This window comes from Plecotus auritus (assembly GCF_963455305.1).
Source record: "Plecotus auritus genome assembly, chromosome: 8".
In the NCBI taxonomy this organism is placed as follows: Eukaryota; Metazoa; Chordata; class Mammalia; order Chiroptera; family Vespertilionidae; genus Plecotus; species Plecotus auritus.
Window position 1 is genome coordinate 66466903 of NC_137782.1, and position 23647 is coordinate 66490549.

General features: G+C 51.8%; 1 protein-coding gene across 4 annotated transcripts in view; it reads left to right on the forward strand.

Moving 5' to 3' along the window:
• Window positions 1-15827, forward strand: part of SIRPA (signal regulatory protein alpha) — a 43262-nt gene extending 27435 nt beyond the window's left edge. For all 4 annotated transcript variants that reach the window (XM_080683663.1, XM_080683662.1, XM_080683665.1 and 1 more), the window contains exons 6-9: window positions 814-924; window positions 3772-3796; window positions 10766-10805; window positions 13213-15827. In XM_080683663.1, coding sequence (XP_080539789.1) covers window positions 814-924; window positions 3772-3796; window positions 10766-10805; window positions 13213-13467 — 431 coding nt within the window. In that variant the 3' untranslated portion in view covers window positions 13468-15827. The remainder of the gene's footprint in view (window positions 1-813; window positions 925-3771; window positions 3797-10765; window positions 10806-13212) is intronic.
• Window positions 15828-23647: the final 7820 nt, after the last annotated feature.

Here is a 23647-nt window from a genome sequence, read left to right on the forward strand (position 1 = left end):
CCCGGCATCGCAGCTTCAGGACCTGGCCCACAGCCCAGCACATAGTAGGAAACCCCTTGAGAAAGGAGGAAAGAGTGAGTTAGTTGGTTGTTTGGTTAGTTGCTGATTAATCTTCTGGGCCATCCAACATGGTAGAGATTATTCTTGGCCTCAATAACACAAGAGGAAGCCAGTGTGTGGAGGTTTAGGTGACTGGCTCAAGGTCACACACTAGAGGCACGGATTTGAACCCACGTTTCTGCAGCTCAGCCCTGCTCCCGCTGCCCACTGTGCTCCAGTGTAGGTTCCCTCCCTGTGCCCCGGGGCCAGCCAAGTCCTTTTTTATTCAGTGCCTGGGTTCAGAGCCCCTCTGCCTGGGTCCCAGGCACCAATCAGTGGGCAGCCCCTGAGAGGCCTGCAGAGTCCACTAGTCACCTGCAAGCGTCCGCTCCTCACCATCCCCATTGTGATTCGGAGTTTGAATGGGCCCGTGCCGCCTCGGTGGCCACTGGTTCAGGCCGATGCGGAGAACAGGCTGTGTTCCTCGGGAGTGATATGTCTGCCCCCGTCCTGCAGCCCGGTTTCCACCACGGCTGCAGCACCACGCGGTCTCCCCCTGGCACCTCGGCATGGTTTGTGTGTTACCCGCAGTTGACCCATGTGGGGACATGTGTGCAGAACCATGAACGTGCCCATGAGGCTCGAAACGTCCGAGAAGACCCAGCCAGATGCTCTCAGTTAACGGGGCCCGTCCAGGGGTGCAAAGAGGCGGTGGGCGGTGCTTCTCTGGCTCTCATTTGCGCGCCTGAAGCCTCTGTTCTGCCTTGTCTCCAGGGGATGGTAGGAACTTGAATGGTATCTTCATTGCGGTGGGCGTGGTGTGTGCCTTGCTGGTGGCCCTGCTGATGGCCGCCCTCTATCTCCTGCGAGTCCGACAGAAGAAAGGTGGGTGCATTCCCTGCTTCTTCCCCAGGAGTTTGCCCCCAGGCTGTCCTTTCCAAAGGGGGAGGCCGCAGGAGGGCATTGGGCGCCGCATAGCTTGACCATTAGGATGTGCAGTTACTTCCAGGAATGAGATAGAAGTCCAGAGGGAGCAGTGCCATGGCTGTTGCGACACCCTCACCCGGTGGGTCTGGGTGGGTCCCTCCCTGGCCTTCCCCTGGTGGCTGCAAGACTGCATCTCTGCTCCAGGCCGTGCCTCCTCATGGCACCTCTACGAGGTGGGAAACGGAGCTGCAGGGTGGGAAGAGGGTCTCAGAGAGCAAGTAATATTCCCAGGAACCCCTGGCAAATGTTTGCTTTCCTCTTACCTGTCCAGTTACACGCCCAGCCCCTAGGCAGGAGGCTGGAAGAGGGTAGGGATCACACCAGCACCCACCTCCAAGGCTGTTGGGAGGATTAAGTGGGTGATATAGGTAAAAGTTAGGAGAGTACCCGGCACACAGCAAGTGCTCAGTAAATGTTACCTCCTGTTGTCAGCATTAACATGAGCCACCTCCCTGGGAAACTCCCCTCCCGGTGGCAGGAGGGGACATTGTCGTGTGTGTGGGGGGGGTGGGAGGGTTGTGTAGCTCCTGTTGTGGCAAGGCCTCTGCCTTTGGAGTCAAGACAAACCAGGGCTGTTATAGGTTCTAAACAATCAGTTTGGCCCCCACGAGCCTCAGTTTGCTCACCTGCAAAATGGGTATAGCAATGCCTATGTTGACGGATAGTTATGAAACCAAAGAAACGCATGTGAAATAACAGCTCTGACACATTCTCAGGCCTCAAAAAATGCAAGTTCTCTTTTCTGCTCTTGAAGGAGACAAGTTTAAGCCAGTGTTTCTGAAACTTATTTGACTACAAGTGATAGAAATACGTTTTATATGTCAACCTGACACATGCTCGCCCCATAGATGAAATTAGAACTGTGATATTTTCTTTTTTGTCAGAGTTTATCCTAAGTTCTCTGAAAAGTACTGGTGGCGAACTGCCACAGCCCATAAAGGGCTGTCCTTAGCTGCTTCTCTGTGCCCGACCGCGGGCTCAGCTCGAGGGGGCATGCTGCATCAGTCACACACCTCTTCTGCACCCTCACCTCTGCCCCCAGGCTGCCCCTCCCTCCTGGGCTGGCTGGAAGGCTTAGCAAGTACTGGCCGAGCCTCAAGCTCCCCGTCCAGGAGGGTAGAGTCAGGCCCATGTCTCTGGAATCTGGAGGAGCTTCTGCAAGTGATCTACCCAGGGGTTTCCCTAAAGTTCCTGGGAAGCTCCACACAGAAAGGACTCCTTGCCCACCACAGGCAACAAGCCATCCCATTGAGGGGAGAGCTGTTAGGGAAATCCCAGCCCTTCGTCTAGAGCCTCATCCTTGGGCACCATGTCACTCCTGGCACACCTGAGCTCATTACTGGGGGCTTAGGCATCAGCGACCGGGTGTTCCAGAGGAGGAGTGGCAGTTTGGAGAGCTGTAGACATGGGTGCGGGCCACCCAGACCTGGGTGGTGGTTCTGTACGTGCAGAGCCCAGCTCTCAAACATACGCTCCAGTGACAGTGACAACTAGCACTCGCACAGCCATTCTGATGTGTCAGGCACTGTTCTTACCACAGACTTCTGCAGTGGTATATTAAACCCATTTTACAGATGAGGAAACTGAGGCATGGGTAAGTTGTAAAACTTGCTCAGGGCCTCCCAACTGGCAAGTGGTGGGGCCAGAATTCAAACCTTGGCCGTCGGACTCTAGGGACCACGTTGCACATCACGTCCACCCTAATGAGATGCCCCTTCTCCCTCATTGGTCCCTGGAAGGATCCACCCATCCTCTATCTCAATACAGTGAGATGTCTTCATTTCTCTTCTACCAGTTAGCATTCGTGTGACCGTAAGGAGTCACCCAATCTCCTTGGTGATCAGTCATTGGACTCCCTGGGACATCTCATGTCCTAGTGCTCTGCAACCCATCAGCCTCCATTCAGATGTCAGATGCTGAGCTGCAACCTTCCCACTGCTACCCGCTCACCTAAAACCCACTACCTGCCCAGGCCCCAAGCAGTGAGAATGGCTGCATTGTGGCAGCCTCCAGCCTGCTGACACGAGGTGCAGAGCACATTTGAGTGTGCATGTTGCTTTTTAATTACAATTTTGCAGTGAAATTTGAGTCAAATGGTGGCTGAACCCCAGTGGCTTCTCTGTGGGATGCCCCATATCATAGGTTTAAAAATCTCTGAACCAGATGGACTCTTTCTTTCCTCCCAAGATCCTTTTTGGGAAAGGTGACATGAAAATAAATGAACGCCCAGCCCAGTCCTGTGAGTCAGAGAGCTGAAATCCAAACTCAGAGAGAAAGGGCCCATCTAGGCCCACACAGCGAGCGAGTTGGTGGCAGAAGTGGGATTCGCACCTGCTCCCCAGCTCACAGCCCTGCTAGGATCTGTTCTCCAGCAGGGAACGGCCACGGCTGGGACCCAGACTTGATGCAGGGTCTTGGATGAGGAGTGTGGCAAAGTCCAGACTAAGGCTAGGGCAGGTGGCCCCTCCAGGCTGAAGGCTGCTTTGGGATCTGACCTTTGGCAATTCCCAGAGGTGAGAAAGCAGGAAGGCCCAGCTCCTGGTTTTCCCCAATGGAAGATAATGGGCCACCCCACTGGGGTGAGCGTGGGGTTTCCTATGGTTGGGAAGATATGATTTCAACAGTTTCTCACAGTGTTACTGGAGGCAAATGTTTACCCTCCCCTCCCCCCAAAACAACAACAACAAAAAACAACAAAGTATGTTGTTGTTAAATAACTGGCTTTTTGTTTCTTTTCTCTTGCAGCCAAGGGCTCCACTTCTTCGACAAGGTAAGCGCATCTCTAGGCTAGGGTGCTTCTGCAATTGTTACATAGTTGTTTGACAGCCCCAAACCAAAAAGCAGAATCCACACCCACTGACCCCCCAGCTCTGCCAGTCAGCCTTTCTGTCCTTGCTTTGGAAGTGCCTCAAGCCAGGCCCATTTTAATTATTGACCCCAGGGCATTGGAGGGGACTTCCACAGACAACCAGACTCCTATGAAATCCTGTTTGGACTGTGGCAGGAGCACAGTCCAAACACACCACCCAGATCCAAGTTGTATACTTTGCTCTTTCCTTCGCTCCTTAAATATCTGTTAAGTACTTTGGCACGGGTGGCCCTGGGGACACTGGGTGAGTAGGATAGAAAGCATCTGTGCCATCCTGGAGCCCGCGCCCTGGTCAGAGGCTAAGGTGATGACATTGTGTCACAAATGGTGTCTTAGTTTGTTGATTCATATTTTCAGTGATTCTTACTGAGTCCCTACTATGTGCCGGCTCAGTTCTGGTTGCTGGGGATACAGCAGTGAACAAAAATCGGTCCAGACTTGCCCTGGCCAGTGTTGTTCAGTGGTTAGAGGGTCCAAGCTCTAACCACTGAAGGGTCACAGGTTCAATTCCTAGTCAAGGGCATGGACCTGGGTTGCAGGTTTGATCCCTGTGTGTGGGAGGCAACCAATCAATGTGTCTCTCTCACATCGGTGCCCCCCTCTCTCTCTCTCTCTCTCTCTCTTTCTCTCTCCCCCTCTCCCTTCTTCTCTCCCTTCCACTCTCTCTAAAAATCAATGGGGGGAAAAGTATGTGTGTCTGTGTGTGTATATATATATATATGTGTGTGTGTGTATATATATATATATATATATATATATATATATATATATATATATATGTGTGTGTGTGTGTGTGAGTATACACACACACACACACACACACACACACACACACACACACCCATCCTCAGGTGAGTATTAACAAAAAAATAATCAGTCCGGACCCAAATGGGGTTCTCACACCAGTGAGAGAAGCCGGCAGTAGGCATAGAGGTAAATGATATGTCATGTCATGTGACAAATCAAACAGAGCAAAAGGATAGAGATTTATGGCAGGTCTATCTTAGGCAGGAGGAGGGGCCTCCTCTGAAGATGTGAGCAGGTTCTGATCCAGGGAGCTATGAAGCAGAGGTGTGTGCAGGGGGAGAAAGCAGGTGTGGCCAAGGCCCGAGGTGAGAGGTGACATGGCCCAGAGGAGGCCTGTGCGCTGGGGCAGAGGAAGGAGAGGAAGGCGGGAGATGAGCTCAGGGAGATGCAGGCCCACAGGCTCTTAGCTGAGGCCCATGCAGCCAGATGTGTTACTCATCCAGGCTTTCCAGCTAGGGAGGCCCCCGACGTTCACCCCAGCAGAATAGAAGCAGCACGCCACAATGTGAATGTACCGACTTGGAAATATATGAACATCTGTACTAAGAGCAACAAATTAAAACTATCAATAGCTTCACGTTTAGGTCAGGTTTTGCCACCAAATGGGTTTTGCAAATATTTTGATTTTGTAGAGCTTTGTGGAATTCAGAATTAAAGAGCAGGAACTGAGGGTCTGAAGGGGAGGCCAGTGGTCTAGGGCTGTGGCCACTAGGACCCGGCATTTTACTCCCAGTGGAATGAGGAGCCAAAGGAGGGAGATGATCTGACTTATTTAAAAAGGATCACCTTGAATGTTGTGTGGGGACCCGGCTACAGGGGATGAGTGTGAAGGCAGAGAGGCGACTTCTGCAGTGGTCCAAGCAGAACGTGGTGGCCTTGACCAAGGTGGTGGGATGGGCTGGGAAATGGTAGATGCTGGATACTTGTTGGAGGTACAGCTCAGAGGACTTGCTGATGGATTGGATGTAGAGTCGATTCCAAGGTTGGGGCAGTGGGGGTGCTGTGTGTGTGTGTGTGCACACCAAGTATACTCATTTGCAAGGCCAAGACTCGGCTTCCACCCTTTGCCTAAAAACCTTTAGTGGCTCTCGTGGTCGTCAAGATAGTCCAGGTGCCCTACTGAGGCCCTCAAGTCCCTCATGGTCCGGCTCCTGCTGACACGGACAGTTTCACTGCTGGCCACACCCCAGTATTTTGTTCTGTGGCTCAGCCAGGCCGCACTCCCTTCTCTCCTCCCTCAGGCCTCACTCTCTCCGAGATGTTCCCCCACCCCTGCTCACTCACCACCCAGGGTCTCCACAATTCCAGGGGGCAGTCAGAGGGGACTCTGTGAATGGCACTCCCTGGAGTTGTGCGACATGGAAGTTAGAGTGGGCACCCTCCTTTCACCCGGTTACCTCCTGCTCTTCTGGGCTCAGCGAAGGGCATGATCTCCTCCAGGATCGGGAGCCCCTCATAGGAACTCTCCTGGTGCCCCTGCATTGACATTCTGATGTGCTCAAGCCGTCCCTGCACTTGCCCCAGATTATAACCCATCCCTCCTGAGGGCAGGTTCACTTCCCTCATGTTCGGTGCTGGCAATGGCACCAGGCTGAGAATGGAATAGGTGCCCGGCAAAGGTTTGTTAAATGAACAAGTGAGTGAATGAATGAATGCCACCCTAACCCACTGCAGCAATCTCCATCTTCTCCTCTGAATCCCTAAAACTCCCCCATTGGCTTCACGACCCCACACATGAAAGTATCTCTCATTTCTGTTTTTGTTTTCATTGTTGTCATTATTTTTTATTTGTCTTGTCTTCCCAATTAGACAGTAAGTTCTGGGAGAAAAAGGCAATGCCAATAATAATAATGACAACAGCATCAGCAGCTAACGTGTATTGAGCCTCACTGGGATCCAGGAACCGATCTATGCCTTTGCCGGTATTAGCCCAAAGGTGATTTTAATGATCACAAAAACCCTATGATTTACTGTTATCCCATGTAATTGAGCAGGGGTTCTCAGACTCGGGTGTGCAGCGGATCCTCTGGAGGGCTTGTTAAAACACAGACTTCTGGCCCCGCCCCCAGAGCGTCTTAATGCAGAATGTGTGTTTCTGACAAGTTCTCAGGTAGTGTTGATGCTACTGCTCCCGAGCCAGACACTGAGAACCCCCGTTTAGAAGGTTATTATTGTCCCCGTGTGTGGGTGAGGAAGCTTAGGCTCAGAGAGGTCGTGTGACCTTCCCAAGGTCCCACAGCTCGTGAGGGCTGGCGCCGCGACTCCCTCCCCTGTCTCCACACCGAAGCTGACGCTCTTTGTCTGCGCCAATGCTCTCGCTGCCTGTTTCTTCTTCCCCAGAGAAGCCAGCCGTTTCTGCCTGTTTTTTATTTTTCCATCAGGAGCCTGCCCAGGGAGCCGGGAGATCGCTTGCTCCCTTTCATCTCTCTAAACCAAAGCAATAGCTAGCGAGCTGAGCCGTAATGGTGGTTTCCCGTGTAGCAGCCGCTTCCGCTGGGCTGGCTGGAATCAAACACTTTCCAGAGGATGTTGGCTTGGGTAGCACTGCGCGCCACAGGGAGCATGCCACGGGGAGGGTGCCACAGGGAGGGTGCCACGGGAGATGCCGCCGCTTTGAGCTCAAAGCGCCCCTCGGGCTGCAGAGCCGGTGGAGGGACTGGCGATATCCACCTTCCTGGGTTAGGAACCGTACAGGCAGAACACTGTCTGTAATCTTCCCCAGCTCTGACGGCAAAATGTGTCTGCTCCCTTAATTGGGCACTGGGGTTCATTCAGTTGGCCATTTGTTCACTTGTCAGACATTCACTGCGTTTATTCTTGGAATACATAGGGCTTCCCTGATTCTTTCATTTATTCATCTTATCGAGCCCAGCTCAGTGCCAGGCCTTAAGCTGAGAGATTGCAAAGGGGAGCAAAAATGACACTAAGGCCCAGTTTCATGGCACTTTTGATCCAGTGGAACAGACGTTGATTGATTGATGGATTCATTCATTCATTTATTCCTCAAATATTTACTGCGTGCTCATGACCCACCAGTTCATTACTGGGAGTCAGGGTTCCAGTGGTGAATCAGATGGGCCTAGTCCCTGCTCACATGGAGACCACGGTCCACTGGGAGGCAGGTGATCAAACAAGCCAGGAGGTTACTACACAGCGTGATACAGGTGCTGATTAAATAAAATAAAGCTGGGCTCAGAGCAGAGCAGGAGGTGGGGTGTGGTGGGTGATCAGGGAAGGCTTCTCTGAGGAGGTGACATTTAGAGGATAGCTGGAATGGGAAGTCATGAGCCATGGGGTTATCTGGGACAATAGTGGGCCCGGCAGAAGGAACAGCCAATGCCAAGAGCCCGAGGCAGGAGCAGTTGGAGACGTGCATGAATATGGAGCAGGCCAGGGCAGTTGGAGTGGAGTGAGCCGGGGGAGAGAGATGGGAGATGGGGAGCAGGCCATGCGAGCCTCGCCAGAGCGGATACTCACTGCAGGGTTGAGGGTTTTGAGCAGAAACATGACACGACATCATCTATGCATTTTTACATGTGGAGAATGGTATGCAGAGTTGGGAATGGAAGCAGGAACACAGGGACGAGGCACCTTGGGAATCTAGGGAGCTGGGGGTGGAGGTGATGGAGCACTTGGGTTTGATATGTATTTTGGGGGCCAAGTCAACAAGCCTTGTGTAGCATAGACATGGGTTGTGAGGAGGAGAGAGGAGACTCGGGGTGGCTCCCACCTCTTGAGCCCGAGCATGGGGGTGAGTAAGAGCAGCACCACTCACGGAGGTAGGAGAGGCCAGAGAAGAGGCAGACACTCACACACACAAAGGAAAATGTCTTCCAATCTGAAGTGCTGCTCGGAAAGAAAGGAGCCCTGTGTTCTGAGAGAGGAGTTGGGGGACTCAGTGGAAGTTTCCTGGAGAAAGGACTATTTGAAACAGGGATTGAGGGAAGAGAAGGAGTGAACTAGATGAAGAGGCAGGGAAGACTGTGCAAAGGCCCTGGGGCAGTGTGAGTGGCATTCATTCCCGGTCACTTTTGAGCACTTTTTGAGCATCGGTCCGGTAAGGAAGCACGGCAGACAGACAGATACATACACCCAATGGGAACATACATAAGGAGGTTTGAAATTGTCATCAGGCTCAGCCCAGCCAGCCCAAGGACATGACACCACAGTGGAGTCTTAATGATGCACGAGTTAACCAAAAAAAAAGTGGCTAAGAAGGTCATTCAAGGATGTTGCTGTTGACACCTGAAGTGTGTCGTATTAAGTAGTCCTCTTGAAATATTTGGTGGATGGATAGTGGGGAAATGAGGACAGGGGAATGAATGAATGGGTGAGGGGTCAGTAGGGGCCAGACCACATGGGGCTTATGAGTAGGGTGATGAGTTGGACTTGAACCAGAGACGTTGGGAGCCCCAGAGGGTTGGAAGCAGGTGGGATGTGGATAGAGCTGCGTGACCTTCCCTACCAGACGCTGTCCCTGCTCCTGGAGGGTCGTTTCTGTGGGCAGGTGAGGCCCATCATGCCCAGAACTGCTTTCTGAGCCAAGCACTCATGCTAAATCCATGACTAACCCTGCGGCCAAGCCCCATTGCTCGCTTCTGACATTATCCAGGCTAACATCCCCAGAGTGTGGCCTGATAATGTATACTGCTCCTGCAGAACCAGTGGCTGACTTGCTCACCACCTTGACCGTGACCCTGCAGTGAGCCAGGCCATGGCCTCCAATTACAGAATCAAGCGCATGAATGGCTTCTTTGATTAACCAGGACACTTGATCCTTCCCTCTTCTTCTTCTTTTTTTTTTTTTAAATCCTCACTAGAGGATATTTTTTCCATTGATTTTAGAGAGTGGAAGGGAGGGGGAGGGTGGAAGAGGAAAGGGAGAGAGAAACATGGATGCGAGAGACCCATATCAATTGGTTGCCCCCCCACCCCCCGCATGTGCCCCAGCCAGGGTGAGGAACCTGCACCCAACGTGCGTGCCCTTGACCAGAATCCAGCCTGCGGGTGCTCTGACCACTGAGAACACCAGCCTGGGCCCTCTTCTTTTCCAATGATAAAACCCAGATGTGTATGATGTGGAACAGTGGGAGAATATGGGAAACTAGAAAGAAGAAAAAATACCACCCAAAGACCACTGCTGTTAGCATTTTACTGTTTCCTTCCAGTGTTATCCACACATTTTTCATAATTAAGATCATTCCACTGAGAATTTTGTTTTTTCACTTATCTTTTAATGTGATCATTCATAATTTAAAAAAGGAAACTTCTTCATAAACCTTTTAAATCTTTATCAGCGAGTCTATCCTAATTTCCTTAGGCAGTCCCCACTGGCAGAGCTGTTAGATGTGACTCCCTCCCCAACCCTGCCTTACACCATTGTCTCTGTGCAGACAGCTTTTTTGATATTTTGAATCCCCCCCCCAATGCAATTATGAATCCAAAGGTGATGACACCTTCCAAGCTCTTAGGTTTGCCTAACTAAGCTGCTTCCCAAAAGGGTTGCCTCAGTTTGCCCCTCCCACCAGCAATATATGAAAACTAGAGGCCTGGTGCATGAATTCATGCACAGGTGGGGTCCAGTCGGCCCGCCCTGATGGGGGCCCATCAGGCTGGGCTGGCGGGGGCCAGGAGCCATGGGCAGTTGGCTGGCCGGCCCCACCCTTGATCAGGGTGTTGGGGGCCGATGGGGGCCTTGATCAGGCTGGTTGGCTGCCGCAGTGCACATCATAGCTACTGGTCATTCTGGTCATTCCGCCGTTCTGGTCGCTGGGCTTTTATATATATAGATGCCAGTTTCACCATATCTTCCCCATCACCAAGTGTTATAATTTTCAAAGATCCTTACTGATAGAGTAGCTTTAAACATTGCTTCAAATTCCTTTTTTTGTGTGAGACGGACCATCTGCCCAAACACTTGATAAGCAGCTGTATTTCTCTTGTGAACCACTCGTCCATGTCCTCCACCCCACAGGAAGTGAACCTCAATGTTATTCTTATCAATTTACACGAGCGCTTGAGATAGGGAGGATATTTTTATCTGTGTGTCGCTTTCCTTTTTAGGCTGCATGAGCCCGAGAAGAACGCCAGAGAAATAACCCAGGTACAGTCCTTGGTGAGGTGCCCTTCCTGGGAAACTCGATGGTGTGATTTTCTTGCACCAGCAGGAGCGGCAGATTCGGTTCTAAATTAAGACTCCTTTCCCAGGGTGGGAGGGAGGGTGCGGAGTGGGGAGGATCTTTACCTTCCTCCCTTTCCCCTGGTTCTCTGCACATTCTCGCCCTCCACTCCAGCCAGGATGTCTGTCTCCACCTCCTTGACTCAGTGCCCCCACTGCACACCTCCAGGGGGCACCCTTCTCAGTGTGTTCTATGTCAGTGGAGTCAGGCCTTTGCCCAGACAGCCCCTCCCGTGGGAGCACCCTGCCCGGTTCCCTCCTGGATCCTCCTGCTGCCTCTCACACCGAGCAACGCGGCGCTGCCAGAGCCTGTCTTTCTGATGGAAAGACCCTGTGCCATTAATGCCTCCAGCTGGCAGCGTCTCCTCATCATGGCTGAGGAGGTTTCACGGGCAGCGCGGTTGGCCTGTTTCCGAGAAACCCAGCCTTGCTCCTTCCCCGCTGACGCTGTCAGCCCGTGGAGGCAAAGGGCTCCCCTGTGTCTTGTAACAAGACAGGCCCTGCCCTGAACCTGGAACGCGAGCACGCCAGCTGTCCCTGACATTTCCCTGGCTGCTGTCATCATCGTAGATGTAATCTGTTGGAGAGAACCGGGGCTGCTAACAGACATGATGTTTGTAGGCCAACATGTTGTGTCCTGCACCCGGCCCAGTGCGTCCCCCAGTCCCTTGGGCATGGGCTCAGATGGTACTTAGAAACACACGACAGTGTCCAGACGTGGGAGAAGGGGACCTTCTCCCCAGTCTTTTTACCTCTGGACTTCTTTGAGGGAAAGAATGATGGTAAAAAGAACTGATCAAGGAAACCTGAACAAAATTCAGTCAGCAAAGACTTGCTGAGCACCTACTATGTGCCTGACCCTAGGCAGTGAGCAGGGCACTCACAACCCAGCTCTGGTGGCGTTTGCAGGCTGGTGTCTGGGATTCCTGGTGCCAGGTGCCAGCCCTTGTGAGGGTTGGGTTTCCTAGAGAGAAGTGTGAACGTGCAGGTTGGGACAGAGGAGCTGTGTTTGGTCAGACCACAGCTTTAGAACCCAACAGACTGGTTCTTCTCCAGGTGTGTGACTTTGACCAAATTATTTAACCTCCCCAGGTCTCAGTTTGCTCACCTGTAAACTGGATACATCATTCCGACCAAGCCGGGCTGTGATAGGGCCTACATAAGGTGACCCAGGTGGTGGCGTGGTGCTGATAGCCGTCGGGAACTAAGATCTGTGGTCGTTATCATGCACCAACCAGAGTTACCCTTGTCGGCAGCTCCTCTCCGCCTCTGCAGCATGGGTGCCAGGCACAGAGGAAGCCAAGCTTACCAATCCTGATGGGTCAATTTAAGGCACAGTTGCGAGTGATAAGATTAGCACATGGGAGATAAATGTTCAGGTTTGCTGGGTGGCTGATAATTGTGGCCATTATTGAACATAAAGTGCTTATTCAGTGCATGCCAGGCTCCATTCTAAGAGCTTTCCCTGGTTGATCTCACCCAATCCTTCCAGCGATCCTGGTGATAGATATGATTATTATTCCCACTTTACAGATGGGGAAACTGAGGCCCAGGAAGGTGACATGAATTGCCCAAAGTCTCTCAGCTAGAAAGAGCAGAAGCAGGATTTGAATTCCAGGCTTCTGACTGCAGAACCCTTACCACCCTCCTAACTGGTCTCCTTCTCGCACGCCCTTGTCTCCCAGTGCCCAGCTGCACCCCGAGTGAGGCTGAAATTGTTGCCATTCACTCGTTCGTTCATTCAACACCGATCAAGCTTCCTCTGTGTCAGCCTTGGTTTCTGCATCCAAACAAATGCCTAGGGAATATTTGTTGACTAAAAGAGTACATGAATGTATGGCCCCTCTCTCTGGGGGATCAGCATGTACTCAGACCCTAGACACAGTCCTGGGTTGTGGGTGCTGTCAGGGAGAAACACGGGCTGAGGAAGCACAGAGAAGGAGCCCTGGACCCAGCCAGTGGGCAGGTCTCAGGATGAAGCAACGCTTGTTCTTAAATGTACAGGGTGGGTTGGAGTCATCCCCAGGAGAAGGAGCGGGGAGGACTCTAGGCAGAGGGAGGAGTAGGACAAGGCAGGGCAGAACTGTGGGAGGAGGTGACACTGAGTCAGCCTGGGAGGCGACCACAGTGACATTTAGAAGATCCCCAGGCTGTGTGAGGAGGGAGGTGGACTGGAAGGGTCAGGCTGCAGGCAGGTAACCTTGGCCAGAGCGGAGCTGGGTGTGAACTACGGCTGAGTCAGTGGAGGAAACAGAAGCATCCAGACCTGTGGGTACTGACGAGTGGGTGAGAGGCTAGGGGCTCGGAGTGACCTTCTCTCCATCGCATTCAGATACAGGACAACAATGACATCACATATGCAGACCTGAATCTGCCCAAGAGGAAGAAGTCGGCCCCCCGGGCCGCTGAGTCCAACAACCACACGGAATACGCCAGCATTCAGGCCGTCCGACCGCCCGCACCTGAGGACAACCTTACCTATGCCGACCTGGACATGGTCCACCTCAACCGGGCCCCCAAACAGCCAGCCCCCAAGCCCGAGCCATCTCACTCGGAGTATGCCAGTGTCCAGGTCCAGAGGAAGTGAACGGGGCCTCGGTCGTCTCTGGGTCTGTGCCCATGAGCTTTCCTGTCCCGCGTTGGGCAGCCACCCCAGTTCCTGGAGGGCCTGGGTGGTGCAGGTCTTGGGACCCAAGGATGAGGCTGGATCTTGTCTCCCCAACCCGCTTGGCTCTCTAGCATTTCCAGGGTGGCCACAGCCCCCCCACCCCACATTGCCACACATGGAGGCCGATGCTGCCAGACCAGCCGGGGAACCCACGTAGGAACTGGCCAGAGCTGCCAGGGGTCCAGGAATTCTCATGCCTCTCTCCATCAACCAAGGGTCTTGGCCATGGTCTTGGCGACTCTTGACAGCTTCCTAGATGCTCTGCAGCCTGATCTTCCAAGGTGAAGAGGGAGAAAACCCCACCTGCTCCTCTCACCACCACCACCATCCAGCTGGGGCTCTGGGAAAAGTTCTGTTTCGATTCAAATGCCCCATCTATGGAGAATTTAGAAAACAAACTTTGGGACCACATCCTGAGACTCAGTGAGGTTGCTGCCAACGGTCCTGCCCTCCCGCATCCCTGGACTGACACGTCACAAGCCCTGGGGAGGAGGGGACCCGCCAGGAAATCCTTCACCACCACCAGGACTGAGTAACAAGACCCTCCTCCTCCTGCCCTCCAAGACTCCTTGAGGACCAGCATCCTGACCGTGACACTCCACCTGGACCCGCCTCGCCTTCTAGACCTGAGCTTGCTTCCTCCAGCTAGCACTAACTCAGCAACAGCTCGCTGTGGACGCCTGTAAATTATTGATAAATGTGAAACGTGCAATCTTGAAACTGAGGTGTAAGAAAATTTGATCTGTGGTGTTTTGTTTTGTTTTGTTTTTCTTAAAACAACGGCAGCATTATCTTGGCTCTTTGTCATGTGTTGAAGTACATGGTTGGGTCTTGTGCTGGCCAAGGTTTAGCAGTTGGTTCCTGGAGGGAATATCCTACAGCAGAAAGTGAGTTCCTCCATGTCCCAGAGCCCTGAGGATGGGGAAGAAGGTTCTGTTCTGGCTGCTCCGTGGAGATGCTTAGCCTTCCTTCTCTCCAGGACTAAATTGGCCACATTCTCAGCCAAGCCACGTGGCTGGTACTACTGCCTTCCTGCCTTGGGCACGCGCGGTAAGTCTGAACCAGCCAGTGCTTCTGCAGGCTGCCTCCTCCACTCTGCAGTCTTGTCAGGACCTCATGCCTCAGTCTGCTCACCTGGACAGGGGAGAGGAAGGTGCCTTCCCTCCCCACCATTCCTCATAAGCACTTTAGGGCCATGCAGGGTAGGAAGCTGTGCCTGGCTTTCCCCCCACACCCCCAACCCCTTAGCGACCTTCCCCCATTCCAGCTCTCTGAGCTGATTTCTGCAAGAGAAATCTTCCATTTCTGCTCTCAAACCCTATTGGGATCAAACTGGAATAAATCCAAGACAGACAGGCAGTCTGGGCAGCTGTAAGACCAGGACTGACCCACCTTTCTGTCCCTTTGTCTCAGGAGGGTGGGCAGAAGCTGTGACCCACTGTCCTCTGACCCCCACCCCCCCCACACCCACCCCCTTCCAATTCAGTAAGGGAGCCTGGCTGGGCCCAGGGCAAGCAAAAGGTGCACGCTGTGTGTTCGGTCTCCACGTGTAACTGATCATCTCTTAGAACTGAGACACTAATCCTCGCTGCTCCCCCCTCCGCCCCCGCCGAGGGTCCAGAGGTTTGGGGCCCAAGGGATTGCTGCTCAGGCCAGCAGAGCAAGAGAGAAGCTGACCCATCCTGCCCTCCGCGTGGCCCGCAGATGGGACTCTGGGAGCTCAGCACAGGCCTGGCTCTCTGGGGGACTGTGAGTTGGTGTTTGACATGATGGCATCCAGGAATGTGCTGAGCCAACAGGCCATGTGGGCAGCTTTGGCCCACGAGCTGGAGATTCTCTGTGGCATCTGGGAGCACAGTGTCCCAGCCACCTGCCTCGGACTATTTCCAAATTCCCAAAGGTTGGCTTGTGAACCATCATCTCCCTGTCTTCTGCCCAGAGAAAACGCGGACACACACTCACACGGAATCGCGAAAGAATGTTTTCTTGGTGCCATTTTAATTTAATTTAATTTTGAATTTTGGAAGGGGAGTGAGGGAAGGAGGCCAAGGGAGCCATGTAGTTTTAGCTGCAGGCTGGCAGCCTGGAGATTCTCCTACCTTGTGTATCGAACCCCAGGAAAAGGAAGAGGTCGAGACAGCAGTGCGGAAGGAGCGTGGTTTGGAGAGTTTATTTTAAGACTGCTGGGAAGGAAACAGGCCCCATTTTGTATATAGTTGCAACTTAAACTTTTTGGCTTGCAAAATATTTTTGTAATAAAGATTTCTGGGTAACAACGACCCCTCTGGGTGTTGAGTGTCTTTGTGTCTCTGAGTGTGTCCCCCTGCCCCCCAGGAAGCCGGGAGAGGATCGCATGTGGGCCTGGGGCTTGGCAATGATCGTGGCGTTTGGTCCTCTCTCTGGGGTTTTGAATAGATGCAGAGACTTTGTGTCGGTGGCTCAGAGGGAGTCGGGATAAGGTTGTGCCCAAGTCACTGGTATAAGCAGAATTCTGACAAGACAACTGAGTTTGAATCCGGCTCTGCCAATTTGTAGCTACAGGAATTCAAACCACTCACCTCTCTAAGACTCAGGTCAGTCCTCCGCACAGTGGGGTCAATAATACCCCCAGCCAGGGTTACTCTGGGGACTGAAGGGGGTCACAGGGCGCCAAGCCCTATGCGTGGGACATGCAGTCCTTCAGGAAGCATTGGGCCTTTTCTCCCACCAAAACTGCACACTGGGGTCTGGTTACCCCTCACCAGCCATGGGATCCTGGACAAGAGGAACCTCACTCCCTCCTCTACCAAACGCAGAAACCTAACACTTGTTCTAGAATATCCTTGATGATTCATGTCAACTGCTAGTATACAGTAAGTGCTCAATAAATGTTCGCTTCCTTACCCCCTCCATTAGTATTGTAATAGTCTTAATGGCAATTACATAATATTTAATGCTTCCTGAGAGTTGGCACTTTCCATTGATTCGCTCTTCTGACCCTCACAACTGGAAGTAGGTAATATTCTTGATCTCATTTTATGAATAAGACACAGAGAGGCAATGTAACTTAAACAGGTTCACAGTTGATGAGTGATGTTGCTGGGACTCAAACTCCAGCCTTCTGACTTCGGTGCCCAACGTCTAATCTCTGAGCTAATATCAATACATCATGTATTATTACTATGTAGTATGGTAAGTAATATGCCAAGTGCTTTACAGTTATTAACTCGTTTAATCCCCGCAACCACCATGTGAGGGAGGAACTCTTGTTACCCATTTTACAGATGAGTAAACCGAGGCACAGAGAAGTTAAGTCATTTCCCCAGTGTCCCATAGCAGAGCCAGGGTTTGAGCCCGAGGAGTCTGGCTCTTCCCCACTGCCTCCTTTAATCCTCATCGCTATCAGCAGTGTTCATGCCCATTTCGCAGAGAAGGAAAGTTGAGGCTCAGAACGTGCACATGACCTGACCACGTCCTGACCAATCCCCTACAAGGAATCTTTAATTGAGCTGGGATTTGCACTCAGATGGATCCATAAGAGCTCCCGGGACCATCCCTGAGCCCTTGGCGTGGTCCAGGTGAGTGGGCTCCTGAGGCAAAGAGCCTCCTGCAGGGCTCAGAGGTCACCTGCCTCACAGGCCAGGACCTTGGCTGTGATGGAGACCTCGGCTCTGTGAAATCTGTGTGCTGCTTGTGGGGATGAGGTGTCAGGCCTGAATCCAGGGAACGCCTTCCGTTTCCTGGGAAGGTGGGGGATGAAGGACTGTGTGTCCAGGCAAGGAGACTCGGGGAATGTATTTCATGCAGCACCTGGGCCTGGCTTCTCCACGGCTCAAATCTCCAGGGCCGCAGGTTGGCAGGCAAATGAGAGTTGCCAGGAGCCAAGTGACCCTCTTGCTGCCCGCCAGGAAGTCCGTCAGGCCCTTGGCATTCATCGGGCACCTCCTCCGTGTTCTTCATTCTGCAAAGGAGAATGACAGGAACCCCCACTCCATGGGGACCCAGAGGCCCCGCCCACTTTACACAATCATCCGAAAAGTCTCTGTCCCTCCTCAAGATTCTAATGCCCACCTGTCAAGCCCCTGTGTCTTCTAGCAGACTCCCACCAGTTAAATGTGGATCAAGTTTGTTTTATTTTTACATAAGCACCTACTATGTACCAACAGTCTCATAAATTCTGTACAAATAATAAGTTATGTGATATCAATTCACTCCATCCTCTTAACAAACCTGTTAGGTAGACACTATGATTATCCCGTTTAATAGAGAAATTAAAGTACAGAGATATTACGCATCTTGTTCAAGGGCCGCCATCCAGGAAGTGGTGCAGCTGTGGGTGTGGGTGGGCACTGGGTGGGCAGGTAGGGGTCTGGGGGCTGCTGGAAAGACAGCAGGGCCCTCAGAGAGTGTTGGGGTGCACTGAGCTCTAACAAGGAGCCAGAAAACATCACATGGCCTCACCCCCAAAGATAAGAGCAGCAGGGCTGTCCGGGTCACCTGGCTGACCACCAGCCAGCACATGTACCCTTGGGCCTCCCCAAGGCTTGGCCTGCCCCCACAGGGGTCCCCACTGTACCCATCCGTTAACCATGGCACTTGTTTGACCAGGGTCCAGATTTGTTTTCTGAATGCAAGATTATGAGATTGTAAATGCTTTAGAAAAACAAACGCTCAAAAACAAGATGTTCAAAAACAGGCAAAACCTTGGTGACAGAGGTCAGAGGGGCTATCCTTGGAAGGGGCAGCGATGGGAGGAGCCGGAGGGGCTCTGGGTGATGGGATGTTCCGAGTCTCCATCTGAGTGGTGGTTACGTGGGGCCTTGCAGATATAAAAGTCCATCAATGCATCCTTAACGTGTCTATATTTCCCTGTGTGTAAGTTATACCTCAAGGTTTCAAAAAGACCAGTGCCCTGTCCCCCTGGGGGTTCAACCCCCAACTTTGATTCCTGCCCCAGCCTGACAGTTTCTTAAAGATGGTGTCAATGCTTTATCTTTGTCCTCAGGCCAGCCCAGGGCCTGGCTCCCGGGAGGGGCTGGGGGCGTGTTGCTGAGTTCATTTGAAAGCTAGCATCCCAGTGATCAAAATAGCACATGAAACGTGAAAGAAAAAGTGCCAACCTGGGCAAGGAGACCAAGGCTGGCCACAAGGATAAACCATTTATCTGTCATCTCTCCATCTACTGAGACCCCTTAATCACTCTCCCCGCTCACCCTATGCCCCTCTGCTTTTCCCAGCTATAGAGGCTGCTGCACACACAGTCCTCACCCTGTGGCCTTGGGCAAACGGCTTCACGTCTGCCTGGTTTAGTCACCTGAGAAATGGGACAGTAGATGTCTGCACCCCACAGGCTTCTCATGAAGGTTAAATAGAGTCTAGACTCTAGATCAAGACCCTGTGCAACAGAGTGGGGCAGACAGCAGTCAACTCACACATGCTCACTCACACTCACACCCACATGTTCACACACATTCACACCCCCACACTCACACATTCACACCCCCATACTCACACACAATCACACTCACACATTCACACCCACATGCTCACACACATACACACAATCACACTCACACATTCACACCCACATGCTCACACACATACACACAATCACACTCACACATTCACACCCACATGCTCACACACATTCACACATACACAATCACACTCACACCCACACATCCACACACACATTCATATCCCCACACTCACACACTATCACACTCACACATTCACACCCACATGCTCACACACATTCACAAATACACACACACACACACTCACACACACATCCACACACACATTCATACCCCCACACTCACACATTCACACCCACATGCTCACACATGTACACACACACAATCACACTCACACATTCACACCCACTGCTCACACACATTCACACACACACACAATCACATTCACACCCACACATACACATCCACACATCCACACACACATTCACCCCCACACTCACACATTCACACGCACATGCTCACACATGTACACACACACACAATCACACACATTCACACCTCCACACTCACACACATACACACACACAATCACACTCACACATTCACACGCACATGCTCACACATGTACACACACACACAATCACACATTCACACCTCCACACTCACACACATACAAACACAATCACACTCACACATTCACACCCACATGCTCACACACATACACACACAATCATACCCACACACACATTCACACCCACATGCTCACACACATACACACACACACACACACAGCCCAAGGCCAGGTTCTCAGAGGAGCTCTGCAATGGTGGGCCTCCTCTCCTGGCTGAAATAATTGTATCGAGTCCCTCCCTCCCTCCCTCGCTAGCCTGGCTCCCTCTTACCAACTTGGGAGAATACAATCCCCCAGCCTGGTTTTCAAGGTCATCTTCTTTCACCCCATTGACCTTTTTAAGGGCACTTCCTGCTCTTCCCCAGCCCAGCCTGGATTCTGGCCAGGTTAGTCTTCCCGTCCCATCAAATACCAGGTAGACCCACCTGTGACTGCCCTGGTCACACAGCGAGTCACACAGCACTCCCCAACCAGACCACGACCTCCCCACCACCAGAACTGCACTTCCTTCCTTTAGGATCCAGGCCCCGGGAAGCGGCACTGAAGACCATGTGGCAGGCAGGATCCGGCACCTGACTTCTTTATTTCTCTGAACCCTACTTCCTTTGGGTGTTTGATGGGTGCTATGGTGTCCACTTCTCAGATAAGAAAATCAGGGCTCCGAACAGTAAAGAGATATAAGCTCAAGGTCACTCACTCAGCCAATAATTATTCCTCAATAATTACTGTGACCCTGGCCCTGTGCAAAAATTCTGAGGCTACCATGTTGACAAAAGATGGGCCACACCCCTGTGAGCTAATGGGCTGTGAGGGAGCCAGCGCCTCTGGTAGTTCCAATACGTGCACGAGTGTTGCTAGGATGAGGGGTTGTCAGCGTGTGATTTTCAGGAAGCTATAAAACATGATACATGCAACTACAGAATGAGCACATTAATGAGTGAGCCAGCAGGAGGGGATGGCCGATTCCAAGAGGAAATGGGTATTTACAGACTTTTGAAAAAGGAATATAGAATAACATTTTTAGGTTACATGTAAAACTGGTTAATGTTCCACAAAACAACAAAAATCAGACCTTTGGAGCGATCGTTTCTAAAGACAGAAGTCAGTTACACCTTTCCTGGACAAAAAAGCACAAAAGCTGGGCCCTAATCAAATACAAAGTCAAACTCAAATGCATAGAATTAACTAACCCTTTAGTGGGCCTTTTTAAAAAACAACAACATATTTTATTGATTTTTTACCGAGAGGAAGGGAGAGGGATAGTGAGCCAGAAACATTGATGAGAGAGAGACATCAATCAGCTGCCTCCTGCACACCCCTCACTGGGATGTGCCCGCAACCAAGGTACATGCCCTTGACCAGAATCGAACCTGGGACCCTTGAGTCCGCAGGCTGATGCTCAAACCAGTCAGGGCTAGTGGGCCTTTTTAAACAATGCCCCAGTATGGCAATAAAAGGAAGTGATACCTTCTTTTGTCTTAATTATAAGTTTCAGATACTTTTTCTTATTAGGAGAGAATACACAATCCTCACTCAGCCTACATAGGGCAGAAAAGGCTTTTTGAAAAGGAAATGCTTTCAGCTTGGACCTAAAAGATGTGTATGAAGGAGGGTATGAAGGAGGCAGTGGTGGGCAGAAGCAAGCCTTCCGCACATGGGCTGGCCCCTGCTAAACTCTGCAGCCCCGCATTGCACTGCTCTCCCCCATCACTCTCTGCAACAACAGTGTCCTGACAGCTCCTGAAATGAACCACAGGCCCTTTGCATATGCTGCTCCCTTTACCTGGAACCCTTATTATTCTTGTCCTCCAATCCAAAAACTGGGCCAAGTTCCTTTGTTCAACACCATCCTAACCCTGCCCAGAACTTCTCCTTTGTAACCTTTGTCACCATTTGCAATTATATATTGACCCTATGATTGCTTGATTAACATCCCTCACCTCCACCACCTGGGAGCTGCCTTGGGGCAAAGTAGGTATTACCTTAGTCACCAATGTAACTCCAGTGCTCAGCCCATAGAAGGCATCCCGTAAGTATTTGTTGGCTGGATGAGAGGAGGAATGGAGGGATGGAGGATGAGAGGATGAATGAATGGGAAGATGGATAGATGGAAAGGAGAGAGGGGATGAATGGCTGGATGGATAGATGCATGGGAGAATGGCTATATGGGAAGGAAGGAAGGAAGGAAGGAAGGAAGGAAGGAAGGAAGGAAGGAAGGAAGGAAGGAAGGAAGGAGGGAAGAAGGAAGGAAGGAAGGAAGGAGGAAGAAAGGAAGGAAGGAAGGAAGTAGGGAGGGAAGAAGGAAGGAAGAAGGGAGGAAGGAAGGAAGGAAGGAAGGAAGGAAGGAAGGAAGGAAGGAAGGAAGGAAGAAGGGAGAGATGGAGGGAGGGAGGAAAGGTGGGGAAGAACATAAGGAGTGTAAAGAAGCCTAGGAGCTGGAGACTGTGTGGCATCTTAGAACTGAAAGTGCCCGGCTGGCAGGTTTGGAACAGGAATGAAAGCCTAGACCACCTGGCTTTTCCCACCGAGTCCGTCTGCCTTTCACCGTGACCCTGGCTTCAGAGCAGTCACTGTTAAAAAACTGGCATGTGCTCCCCAACAGGCGAGGAGCCTGTGGCCCCTGTCTGAGCCTTCGATGCCTCATCTGGGGAAGCTGGGGCCACACTTAGAAAACAGGGTGACAGGCGGCGAAGATCCTTCCCTACCCTGAAATTGCACAGCCTGGCACCGCTGGTGGGTGTCCCAACTTCAAGGGCTGGTGGGGCTTGGCTGCTCAGCGAAAGCGTCCTCCTTGGCCTCGCTTCAAGGACAGCAGGCCAAGGCCTCAGGGCGAAGGTGCTGTTCCCAGCCACTGGGCCCTGTGCCCCCGTAGGCCGCTCTGGGCAGGGTCAGCTGGTGCAGCAGCCGGTCACATGGATCTGGGCCACAGACCTGTCTCCAGAACGAGGCCGGGCACGCATTTAATGGCGAGGAGGCTGTGGGCTGACGAGGCTGTCAGCTCCTTTCAGCCGGGCTCCCTTGGTGCCCGTAAACAGACCCTGTGCACATGCGGACAAACGCATTACCGCCGATATTATGTGCGGGTTGCAAAGGCGACGGGGTGGCCGGGCCCGGAGCTGCCATTACCGCAGGACCTTTCGCTGAAAAATATTTCTTGGGGCAATTAAATCTTCAGCTGTCTCCTTGCAGGGAGTGCCAGCTTGCATTTTAATTATCCTTAAAAGAGGGAAGTAGGGGAAAGGACACAGGCAAAGGATTAAAAAATAACAGTCTGCTTTATAAACACAGCCATCATCTCCGAAAGTTTCTCCCCGTCAACTCACAAGCCCTGACCCTTTGGCCACAGGCTCCCAGAAGGGGCCGTCTGGGGGGTCTTGGGGAGGTGGTGGGCGGGGATGGGGGGAGCATGCCTGAGTGTGGGCTGCAGGTCCCCTGTGGGGGAATCACCGTGGCCGAGGTTTGGTCATCGCTACTTTCTACCAGGTGGAAATTATTAACCTAATTTTACAGATGAGGAAACTGAAACTGAGAAAATGATTGTTAATAACGTGAGCTGCTACAATAAAAAGGAACAAACTACCAATACCCACCACAGCGTGGCTGAACCTCGAAACACATTACACCGAGCCAAATCAACCAGACCCTAAAGAGTGCACCCTGTATGGTTTCATTGGTCTCAAGTTCTCGAACCAGCAAAACAAATCCATCAGGGCAGAAAGCAGAGAAGAGGCTGTGGGGAAAGGAGGAGGGCTTGACTGAAGGGCAGAGGGAACTTTGGGGAGATTGAAATGTCCTTTATTTGACTGAGGTGGTGCTTACTTGGGCATGTAGATCTATCAAAACTCACGGAACAGTCTTCTTAAAAGGAGTGCATTTTATTGTTTGTAAGTTACACCTTAAGAACGTTGATGTGATCATTATTCTACAATACATACAAGTTACTGTTTATCTAGACCTTACTCTTTCTTAGTCCTTATTGTAAGTGCCCTCCCTGTGTGAAGCCGTTCATTTA